At 31.5% G+C, this 11,731-nt stretch overlaps 1 protein-coding gene across 1 annotated transcript; it reads right to left on the bottom strand.

The window, feature by feature from the left end:
• Positions 1-563: 563 nt before the first annotated feature.
• On the bottom strand, positions 564-10,509 carry LOC143235671 (transport and Golgi organization protein 11-like). Its single transcript, XM_076473892.1, has 5 exons — positions 10,371-10,509; positions 6,883-7,096; positions 2,687-2,918; positions 1,264-1,336; positions 564-1,232 (listed from the first exon to the last, which is right to left on the bottom strand). Exons 2-5 carry the CDS (start codon positions 7,091-7,093, stop codon positions 1,119-1,121), a joined length of 630 nt encoding a protein of 209 aa, XP_076330007.1. The 5' UTR covers positions 7,094-7,096; positions 10,371-10,509; the 3' UTR covers positions 564-1,118.
• Between the last annotated feature and the right edge of the window lie 1,222 nt (positions 10,510-11,731).

The raw sequence follows: 11,731 nt of genomic DNA, 5'->3' as shown, positions 1-11,731 counted from the left end.
CAAGCTTTGTTTTCACTGTCAATGAAGAACAGAAAAGAAATGAACAGTAATAGAGCCTTATCCATAACTGGGAAAGTGGTAGTACATTCACAACCTACTGGATCATATTATGGCAAAGGAGAACAAATTTATTTATGAAGTTTGTTTTGTTTGTTTTTGGAATTTCGCACAAAGCAACTCGAGGGCTATCAGTGCTAGCCGTCCCTAATTTAGCAGTGTAAGACTAGAGGGAAGGCGTCTAGTTGTCACCGTCCACCGCCAACTCTTGGGCTACTCTTTTACCAACAAATAGTGGGATTGACCATCACATTATAACTCCCCCATGGCTGGGAGGGCAAGCATGTTTGGCGCAACTCGAGCGCGAACCCGCGACCCTCAGATTACGAAGGGCATGCCTTAACGCACTAGGCCATGCCAGGCCTATTTATGAAGTAACAAAGAGAGATGTCAGATGATCGCTTCATAGGTAAGATAGTATAATACGTTTGTGCCTCAGTTCTTAAAATAGGTTTCAGTTTATCAAACACATAATACATATAAAAATGGATAAACAACTGTTGTGATCATATTTCATTAGTCTTTTATTCAGTAACAATATACCTTATTCAATTATGTGAACACGAATAATTTCCAGCTTTGTTTTATCTATGGGAGATGAACTTCTACAATTAAATTATAATTAACATTCTTTGCATTTACATCATAAACAAAAGATAGTTCAACATTACACATCTGATGATACTATTATGTACTTATATACAAATCTACAGACAATTCATAAATTCAAACCATTTTTTTTTACATCTAAAGAACACGTCATCTATTATAATGTATACTAACATAGCCTCTATTTGAATTTGGTACAACAGAACACTTGTTTAGGCTAAAAGTATGAAGAAAGACTGAAATCTTATAAAACACTTGAAACAAACATTTCTTTTCTTTCCTTTCCTCCTTTGTAAAATTTCAGCATTAAAATCTGATACTACTGTAATCTGTCAAGACTGACTTTTAAGGTATAATACTTAGCTGTAATTTTGGTTTCTGCTGCTTTCGTTTAAGAACACTGGTATACTACAAGTATATAGGCTAGAAGACAGTTTACAACAAAAAACAAATCACCAATGTCGATGGAGCCACAGTATTCCCTTTAATAGAAAATACAGTGCACTCATTGCATACAAAATAATTTCTCTCTGTTGTTTCTGCTGGTTTTCCTGTTCAACTGCAAGCATCGGCGACTCAAGTGACGAACTTGTTCTGAAGAAGAGCAACTTCTTCTTCTGTTTCTTTTATTGATAGTCCTTCCAAAGGTTGTGAAAAGGGTAGCTGGTATCTTAAAAACAAAACATCTAAGTGTTTAAAAGACATACAAAAGCAAACTTCTTAGCATTATGTGTAACCCCTAAACAATGAACACTTGCTTAGATGTTGAATTTTCAAACTATCCTATCTTCTAACAAAAATGCAAAGAATCTAAACTTTAGCACACCTTATTGCCTAAGACAAACTAATCTAAAAATTCAAATTTGTAGGAGAAAATAATTTCATTATAAACAAGTTTTACAAAGATTTTATTTAAATTAATAGTACAGAAACACATAACCGACCAAATACACTAAAACTCTTAATGCCCAAATCTTTCTTATTTCACTGTAATTCAGCAAAAACAGCAGCAATTTTTTAAACTTGTTTTACTGAAATTTACTACTTTTTCTCATCACGTTAACAGTGTGAAACCCTCCTTTATGAAACAGCAACCAATTGACTCTTAGATCTTAGAAATTTAGTGTTAATCAACAAGTGAAGCATTTATGTAAAGGTTTTCAGTTTCTCTTAACATTATCCAGTTTTCGATATCAAGCAAGTCTTTTCAAGTTTCATTGTCCTATAAATATGCTTGTCAATGTTAATAACCCTTACATTTGATCAAAGTCATCAAACATTTTCTCAATCAAAATATCGTTCTCTTCATTATCAGCATCCTCATCAATCTGATGACTTCAAAAAATTTACATAATTTACGGGTCATAAGTATAAAGGATTTAAACATGGCAGAAATTAGGCTAAAATATTAGATAAAAAGAATGGGACAACCATATAATTTCATATGAAGAGAATACCCTACATTAATCTGATAAACAAGTAGTTATAAAATGTATACAAAACCTTCAGAATGTTTTACTCAGCATAAAATAATAGAATATTTTATTGAAAATTTAATTCCAATAATATTAACATCCAAGAATAAACGTGAAAAAGAATTATAACTTTTTGGAAACTCCTTAATATTTGAAAAAATAATACAGTTATCTAATGCCCTGAAACTCATGAAAAATAACCACTAAGTTCTATCTCTAGCAACTTAATTTCTTTAGTTTCAGAAGATACCTTGTTAGTGTTAGTTTAATGCTACAAAAATCTAACTGTCTAATGATAATAATAAACATGAAATTAGATGATTCTTTTGTAATATTAAGAACAGAGATCCATGGCTCTTAGCTCGTGATCTAAGGACCACTATGGGTCCATAACAGCAAAGATATTAGCATTAAATGTACTTTCCTAATCACTTACAATGTAATTTGAAATATATGTTATCCTGTACAGTAAATACAAAGTAATTAAAAACCAGTAAAATTGGGGTTCATTTCATCAAATATTACATGTTACTCAACTGCCATACCTGGAGTGGTCTAATTTATTTGGGAAAACATCTGCATCTATTTTTCCATTATGATTTTTCTGTTGAGTTGCACCTGATTCTTCCTCAAATATGGTAGGAAAGTAATGTTCACCTAGGGTTAAGGTATGTGGAGGAGTGTTTAAATGGATGTCAGACTTCTGTTCACCCACAAAACTGCACTCAATATTCATTCCAGGAAGAGATTCTCTTCCTTCCACATGGTGATTACTTTCTAAAAGTCGAAACCTTTATAGTCAAATGTAGTGTCCTTCGAAAACATTATAATCCAATAAATTCAGTTTAATGTCATGACTACATATAAGCAAATATTTTTAATGAAAATATTCGGCAATACATTACACCAAAAAACACCTTTATACATGTGTATAAAAGCCATCTTATCTTAGGTTTATTCTGTTGACACTTTGATTATCAAAATCATATTCTTACCATCATTTTAAAATTTGAAAAACCCGAATCATAATTTATTGTAGTACATTTAATTAATAAATATTTTTTGCAACAAAAAAATGAGAAAATATTTTCAGAAAGGTGCATAGGAACATCAGGAGTATGTTACTGTAGTTCAAAAATGCACCATAAATTTGTGAAAATGTAAAGTATCTGACAGCATCTCTCGTAGCTTTAAATGAGAAGTAATTAACCTCATGTTTAAGTCATGTTTATTCTGGAAAAAGTTTGGTTTCTGTTTTAAAACAAAACAAACAATTTTAAGACTGTTTCCGTTATGCTTACAAAAGACAATATCATTTACATAAAAGAATTTTCAGAACAGAGCTGTCTTAAGTATAATGCTGTTTCTGATTTCAACAATGTTTTTAAAAAATGGTCAAAATACATGCTACTTATTAGACAAAATAAATAGTTGGAATAATTTATCCTCCACAGATTGTGTCATGTAAATTAATAATTTTACAATCACTCACAATACAAGTGACATCTAACTCTTTTTACTTGCAAGCTATTTTGTACACATTGTCAAAACATTAGTAGGCCAGAAGTAAAACAAAAATGAAATGATAATTTATTAAGTATTCTTTGTTTACAAATTTTTTCATGTTGTGAAAAATACTTTTTTTAAAATATAATTTTAAAAATATTCTATGACCTGACTTTCAATTTACAGAATGGTGCAAAAGTGTTAGGACAAGAGAATACTTTGTATGCAAAAACAACTTGTTTGGGTTGAGAAAATATTTTACGTAGAAGAGCGAACAACGTTTCGACCTTCTTCGGTCATCATCAGGTTCACAAAGAAAGAAAGAGGTAACTGATCAGAAGCTGACCACATGTTTGGAAGGGGTTGTGTAACCGAGTGTCGGAATGTAGAGGGCGGTGTTAGATGTTTGAATATATAATTGACAAACACCACACTAACATTATTTATAAAATACAATGTGATAACTGCCACGACTTCTATATTGGAGAAACAAGCAGAAAAATGGAAACCAGATTTAAAGAACATAAAAAGTCACCTTCACACGTTTTCTAACACTGCAAGTCAAATAAACACAACATAACCATAGAAAACACTCAAATACTAAATAAAGAAACAAACATAAACAAAACACAAAATTAAAGAAGCCTTACTTATACAACAACTTAAACCCAAAATAAACCAATATAAAGGAATGCCTTTATACCTATATTAAATATAATAAAATAAATTATATATTCAAACATCTAACACCGCCATCTATGTTCCGACACTCAATTACACAACCCCTTCCAAACATGTGGTCAGCTTCTGGTCAGTTACCTCTTTCTTTGTGAACCTGACGATGACCGAAGAAGGTCGAAACGTTGTTCGCTCTTCTACGTAAAATATTTTCTTAACCCAAATGAGCCGTTTTTGCATACATATTTCTCTACAAGTGGGTTTTCTTGACATCACTGAAGAGAATACTTTGTTATTCATTTCATCTTATGGGGATAATCGTTCCACACCATTATAGAATATAAATGTCAACACTATTGAAAATTTAATGAACCAGAGTGAGAATGCTTATCATTGTTTATAATTCCCATATACTTGTACTAAGGTATGTCGTAAAGAGTTCTGCTTCAATGAACATACTGATTGAACTGAGGGCATGAAATAACTGTCATGGTATCCCATGCAGTACCTTAACTATACAGAAAGAAACTACCAAGGAGTAAGCATATGGTACCAGTATATGCTGAAAAAAAAAATCAGTCCTAGCACCCCAGAAATAAACCTTGATGAAAAGTGTTTAACACTATATATGAAGTTTTGTTGCCATGCAACGGCCAAAAAAGCATAGATAACTGTCAGTAGAGCAGAGTTTACATAAAAGCTTTACATGATGTTCGATGGACTCTCAACAAATTTCTGGAGACTTGAAATGCTCACCAAATAATGTCATGTACATCCTATATCATGAAACTCAGACAGATAAATGTGAAAATGGGAAAGAGGTAGAACACCTAAACACAGTGATATTGATGTTAAGTATCTTCATTTATGCAGCCTATAGAACACAAGGAAAACTGTTGCTAATCTCAAGAGTTAGATAAACAACCATGTACCAACTGACAGAACAGTGTCCAGATCTACAGTATCAAGAACAGTGAACAAGAAATGGAACATTTGGTTGTGTAGCAGTTAAAACAAAAATCTTTACCTCAATCTCCAAATACTGTCAAAAGACTGAAATTTGCTAAAAAGTGTAAAACTGGACTGTTGGTGATTGGAAAAGGATGTTAGGACAGATGAATCCAAGTATGAAATATCTGATTCAAAGTGCAGGTTGTATGTCTGGTGGAAGATACTTACCTTGATGCATAGCACCTACCATAAAGCATTAGGTGGGCAGTGTGATGGTTCGAGAATGTTTTCTGCTGAGGCAACAGGAGATATTTCCAACATATATGGTATAATAGACCAGCACAAGTACCATCAGATACTGACCCATCATAGTATACACAGTGATTTGTGTACTGCTGATAAAGGATTCTACTACTAAGAATATAATGACCCTAAACATTCATCCAACCCATGCAGAAATTACTCAGCTAAAAAAGAAGCTTCCAAAGTCATTCAAATGATACAATGACCCCTACAGAGTCTTGTTCTCAATCTAACTGAGCAGATCTGGGATTTGATAAACCAAAAACATGACAAGTCAAAAGTCACTTCCAGAGAAACTTCATAGGAGTCTGTTAGACACACTTGGAGTGAAATCTCAAAGGATACTTTGATTAAATATGTTGCAACAATGCCTGAAAGACTGTCTGCAGTTATTAACACAAAATATCAACCGTTTGTTAAACTCAAGCTCTTCCACTGAGTTTCTAATGTACTAACTGTGAAGATTAATAAAATGTTGATGTTTCACCTGTGATTTATCTTCTATTGTTCTTTGAAAGTAGCCTGAAATCTAATTTTTGACTTTATCTTAATAATTTTGCACAGTACTGTATTTACTGTAAACCTTTATGTTTCTAAATACATGCAAAAAAAGGAAAATGTTTTATCATAATAAAACCCCATTCTTTTTTTCTTGAATGAGACCTTAATTACAGTGGTCAAACCACCGTATTATAACAAAAACTAATGAAAAATGTGTAAAAATAACTGCTGCAATATAACTATTAATAAAATATTTTATATGTCCAACCTATTTTGTTCTACAAATTATGTCTATTTTTCCCTTTTATCCAACAAACAGTAATACAACTAATACAATACTACCAAATATTTACCATGATGATGAGAAAGCCACTTGAAGTAAAAATATATTCTAAAGATGGCTGGTATGGGTATTAAAACTTTAATTAAAATACAGAACGTTTCGACCTTCTTAGGTCATCTTCAGGTTAACAAGACAAAAAAGAATCCTGAAGATGACCTTAGAAGGTCGAAACGTTGTTCTGTACTATATTTTAATTAAAGTTTTAATACCCATACCAGCTGTCTATAGAATACAAAGTTACCACTCAAGTTGCCAAATTAAACCATGGTTACTTATTTTTGCATTGAGATAAAAGTAAATGTAACAATATTTTGAAATAACATGAAGTTGTCCCACTTCTTTGTACTTACTGGAATATGTTTTGCAATATTGTTGTTGTTCATACAACGTAGTCAGTTTTGTGAGGATTACAAACCTGTCTCTGGTATTCATCATAAAATTTAATGTTAATAACTTTACCTAAAACTAATATCCTTTCAGGAACATGCATAAACAGATTTTTTGAGTCATCTAGTGTGTGTGGTCGACTGACGGTGGTGAGGGACTCTTCCATGAAACTGATTTTCTGAGGGACTGTCATTTTTGTATTGATTTCTGCTGTGAAGTCATGGTTGTAAAAGGAATCAAAACTTCCCGAAAATTGATGTTGTGAGTTTTCTCCTTGAGACATCTCCTGTATTATCAGCAATACAAAACATAAAGAGTTAATATTGACCAAGTTTACATTGATATTCTTAGTGCTGAATGGACAACCTTCTAACACTTTTTTTGAAATCCTATTTACTCTTATATACAGATTAATACATCTTCTTGCTAGTAGTTATATAGTAACAATACAATTTTTATCACCACGTAAAAGTACATACAGAGGTGACAACCACTACACTATAATTGTACACAACTGTCTCAATGCATGTTTAGTGCTGAATCTATACAATACCATCTAAAGGCTTTATGAAACTTTATTACATTATTCTAGCGGCTCAGCGGTATGTCTGCAGACTTACAATGCTAAAAACCAGGTTTCAATACCCGTGGTGGGCAGAGCACAGATTGCCCATTGTGTAGCTTTGTGCTTAATTCAAAACAACAACATTATTCTTATAATATATTCAGCTCATGGAGCTGTCAAGTCAAGTAATCCTAAATTCTTCAGTGCACAAACATTTGTGCAATTTAGTCATGCAAATATGTAGGTGTTGTAATCAGTGGCACAGTCAGGTATTCCATTCAGGATGGATGGGGCAGAAAACGTTAAGGGAGGGGAAATAAATTATAAGCCTGAAATGTATCTGAGCTTTTAATAAAATGGTCATTAAAATAAATCAAACATAATAGTGTTTATAGAAGTTTTGGGCAATCCTCTTTTGAACCATTTTTAACAAGTCAGTATCACTTCTTAAACAAGAGAACCAAAATCAGAAATATGTAAAATAGTCCAGCTTAAAAGTGAATCCAAACTGACTTCATAAAGAGATGATTACTTTAACTTGTGATCTGCATCAATAGATGCATCCTAAAAATTCCGAAAAGAAAAAAGAGTAAGCTTAAATGTTTATTTTCCTGAAAGGTTGGCTTGTGAGGACAGCCTGTTAAGATCAAATGAACCCTCGTTTTTCATAGTTTAGGTTCCTCGTACAGGGCAATATTTACTACTAATAGTAAATTAACATGCACTACATATTTTCACTACTACATTACTTATAACTTACGCAGGAGTACGCTATTCAATTAGAATTAATCTCCTGTACTTCTATTCCTTTTAGTGCATAACTACAAGTGTCTGTGGAGTAAAAAAACTGTTTAAAACCACCTCAAAACACTGTTGGCTCTATGCAACTATATCTGCAAGTCATGTGTATTAAAACAATAGTACCGAAATGTTTAAAACAGCGTCAAATTTTTTAAAAACTAAAGGAGTGCATGTTTTCTTATAGCAAAGCCACACCAGGCTATTCCCTGAGTCCACCGAGGAGAATTGAACCCCTGATTTTAGCATTGTAAATCTCTAGACTTACTGCTGTACCAGTGGGGGACAAGAACTAAAGGAAATAGATCATTCTATAACTGAGCATGATCTAGCAATTGGACTATGACATACAAACAGTCTAAAAAATTTGTCAAAATGTAACATTCAGCAATTTTGCTAATTATAGGTAATAACTTATGGCATATATTCCCACTGTATCAGATCACGTTTATAAAACTACTTTAGAATATATGTTAATGTTACTACTCATCACACTCTTCCTAAACATTCATCATTTACTATATTTAGATGTTTAAATCTTTTCATTTCCTTTGATACAAATGCCACATTATTTTCTAATTTTCTTGCATTTTTCAAATATAATGCATAAGTATAAAAATTTATGAGCTTTACTAAATATCACTGAGTTACCAAAGATATTATTTTAATTTTAATTGTATTAATTATCTTGAATGTAACAATTGTGTTCTGCAATATATTAATGTAATTTAATTCACATAATGATGTCTGCCAGAATTCACTTGTGAAAACAGTGTTGCCATGTGGAGTCCATCTTATTAATATTTATCCTTTTTTTTATATTTTTACTGGCTTCTTTTATTACTTTCACAAGCTTATAACCTATTTCTATTTGTTGCATCCAACTGTATATAAAATATGTACTTGACAATTATGAATTATTTTTTCAATAACTTAAAATATCATATATAACAGATTATGAACATTGTAAGAGAAAAAAGAAAATATCAAATTTAACAATTCAATACAGCTTTTTTGGTAAACTTCTAACAAGTACATAGGTGGGAATGTAATATATACTGTCACTGTAATCTACTTCCACACCAAATGTATGTTTAGTCTGTGTGCAGTTTCTTTATGCAAGTTTCTTTGCTAGTTTTAGAATTATAAGCATCGTGTATTTTTTATTTCTTTATGTCAAAGATGTTTGCTCTTTTTTTTTCTCCATTTGATTTCTGAAGCTGTAAGAAATATGCATGTTTTACCCCTGGTTTTAAACTGCCAAAATAGCTGATATACCTTGCATTTCCTGTATGACACCCATAGCTCAGTGTTTTTATAATTGCTAAGATGTTGGAAATTGTACATGAACTATCACAAAGCTTTTATAGGAGCTGTGAATTTTCTGGGACTGTCATCCATAGACTTTCTTCAAAATATAGTTAATGGACTTGCAGTTATTAATCCATCACGTTTGTTCTTTTGAACAAAAACAACACTATAAAAGGTGGTCTTGTAAATTATCCTTAACATATTTTAATAATTCTGGATTGTTTTCCTCGTATTTGTTTTCGAAAGCACACATCCTTTCTTCAAAAATAGAACAAAATAGACTTCCATCTATATACTACTTAAAAGTTTATCATAAACACACTACATTTAATAGTATTTGTTTTAAAAAGTAATTACACACATAATACATAATAGTCAATTACACATCTCACACACAGAAGATCAAAAACGTATGACACCCCGAGTTTGACATGCCAATACAGGCTGACTTATACAAATTCATAACAATTTACAAATTACACGCACATACGTCTATTGCACACACTTTTTGTTTTAATACACTGAAAATCTAAACTACGTTTTTAAAATCTTTTTTGGTATTCAGTATCATCTTAATTGTAAAATACACAAGCCGTAACTGATGTTAGATATGCAAATTGTAATACATTTTCAAGCAGAGTTACCAAAGTTTTATTAGATGTTTTGTTAGATTGTGAATTAAGCAATTTGATGTAGCTGATATAAAGGTAGTAATACTAAACGTAGCACATTCCACTCTTAAGTCTAAACTATACCCTATAAATTCAAATATGAAACTATGATTTCGTCATAATTGGCGATTGATTTACAAATATAACGATTAATGTATATCATTCTGTTCTAATAATTAATTAATAGTAATAACATTTGGTACAACTGAACTTACTTTCTTTTTGTTTTTGATTGTGTTTAAATAGATGTGTATGTACTATTAAATTTAGTGCTTAACAACCTTACACTTTCTAGTTCAGTGTCACAGAAAACAACTAAAAACCGATGCAGACTCTAAAGGCATGAATGTTTAAAAATTTAACGCCCTCTATCATATCTTTATAAAGCGTTAAATTTTCTGTTTTATGATTGGTGAGGCTTTGGCTTTATAGTACAATTCAAAATATATATTTAAAATAATAATAATAATGCTAAGAGAGGTTCAATCTTGTTTTATACCGTTTGATATTAAACATTTTATTGTAACAAAATAACATACAGAAGATGGAGAAACTTCGTTATAATGTGATCGCTTTTTACCAGTTGGCGAAGAATGATTATAATTATATTTGTCATAAGCATATTTTTAAACAATACATTCTTTATCAATTCTTTGGGGATTTTTAAATATTAGAAGAGTGTATACCAGTAGTATTCCAAACAAACTACACTCGCTATATCCATTGAAGACGATATGTTTCACTCAACATGGAGTTTTATAATTGCTTTTCAGTATACAATGACTAGTTTTTGAATTTAACTTGTTAGAGCAAATCACATAAAAACTAACAAAAGTTTCGCAGTTGTATTTAGTTAAATACAATAAAGTTTTAGGGGTGCTAAATAGAGGCACATACTTCCTGCTAAAACTACAAACAACAATGACTGAACATAAAATTGTATCAAACTTCGTTAAACTTCAAAGATTTCCTCTTTTAAGATAATATCTTAACTAATTACTTTCCATTTTTGGCCATGAAACTCTTTTATGCAGTTAATCTTTAACGTATTGTCAAAATATTCTTAAATAAGCTAAAGCAGTCAGTTTTTGTGCATATCTGACGTTATCCAAGTTTGTTTGTTTGTTTTGAATTTTCGCGCTAAGCTACACGAGGACTATCTGAGCTAGCCGTCCCTAATTTAGCAGTGTAAGACTAAAGGGAAGGCAGCTACTCACCACCACCCACCGCCAACTCTTTTATCAACGAATAGTGGGATTGATCTTCACATTATAACGAACCCACAACTGAAAGGGCGAGCATGTTTGTTGTGACGGAGATTCGAACCTACGACTCTCGGATTACAAGTCGAGTGCCTTAACCACCTGATCATGCCGGACCTTGCCCAAGTATGAGATCAATCGTCTAAACTTACACATATCGATAAACATACAAATAGATAATCAAAACAATATATTCTGGAAAAATAATTTACCAAATGAAAGTATAATCTGTTTTTACAATACAATACCATTATCTTCATCAATTTACATATTTATTATTTTTATAATTTTTACTTGTTTGGGTTCCAAATCAT

The sequence above is a fragment of the Tachypleus tridentatus genome, chromosome 12 (assembly GCF_004210375.1).
Source record: "Tachypleus tridentatus isolate NWPU-2018 chromosome 12, ASM421037v1, whole genome shotgun sequence".
NCBI lineage: Eukaryota > Metazoa > Arthropoda > Merostomata > Xiphosura > Limulidae > Tachypleus > Tachypleus tridentatus.
This window is presented reverse-complemented; position numbering and strand designations above follow the sequence as displayed.

Excerpts from the sequence above, each read along its gene's own strand:
- LOC143235671 (XM_076473892.1), bottom strand. The coding sequence starts at position 7,093 with ATGTCTCAAGGAGAAAACTCACAACATCAATTTTCGGGAAGTTTTGAT. Across the intron at positions 2,919-6,882 it reads TGAAAGGATATTAGTTTTAG|AAAGTAATCACCATGTGGAA; the intron begins GTAAAGTTATTA and ends TTCGACTTTTAG. Across the intron at positions 1,233-1,263 it reads AAGAAGAAGTTGCTCTTCTT|CTTGCAGTTGAACAGGAAAA; the intron begins CAGAACAAGTTC and ends GAGTCGCCGATG.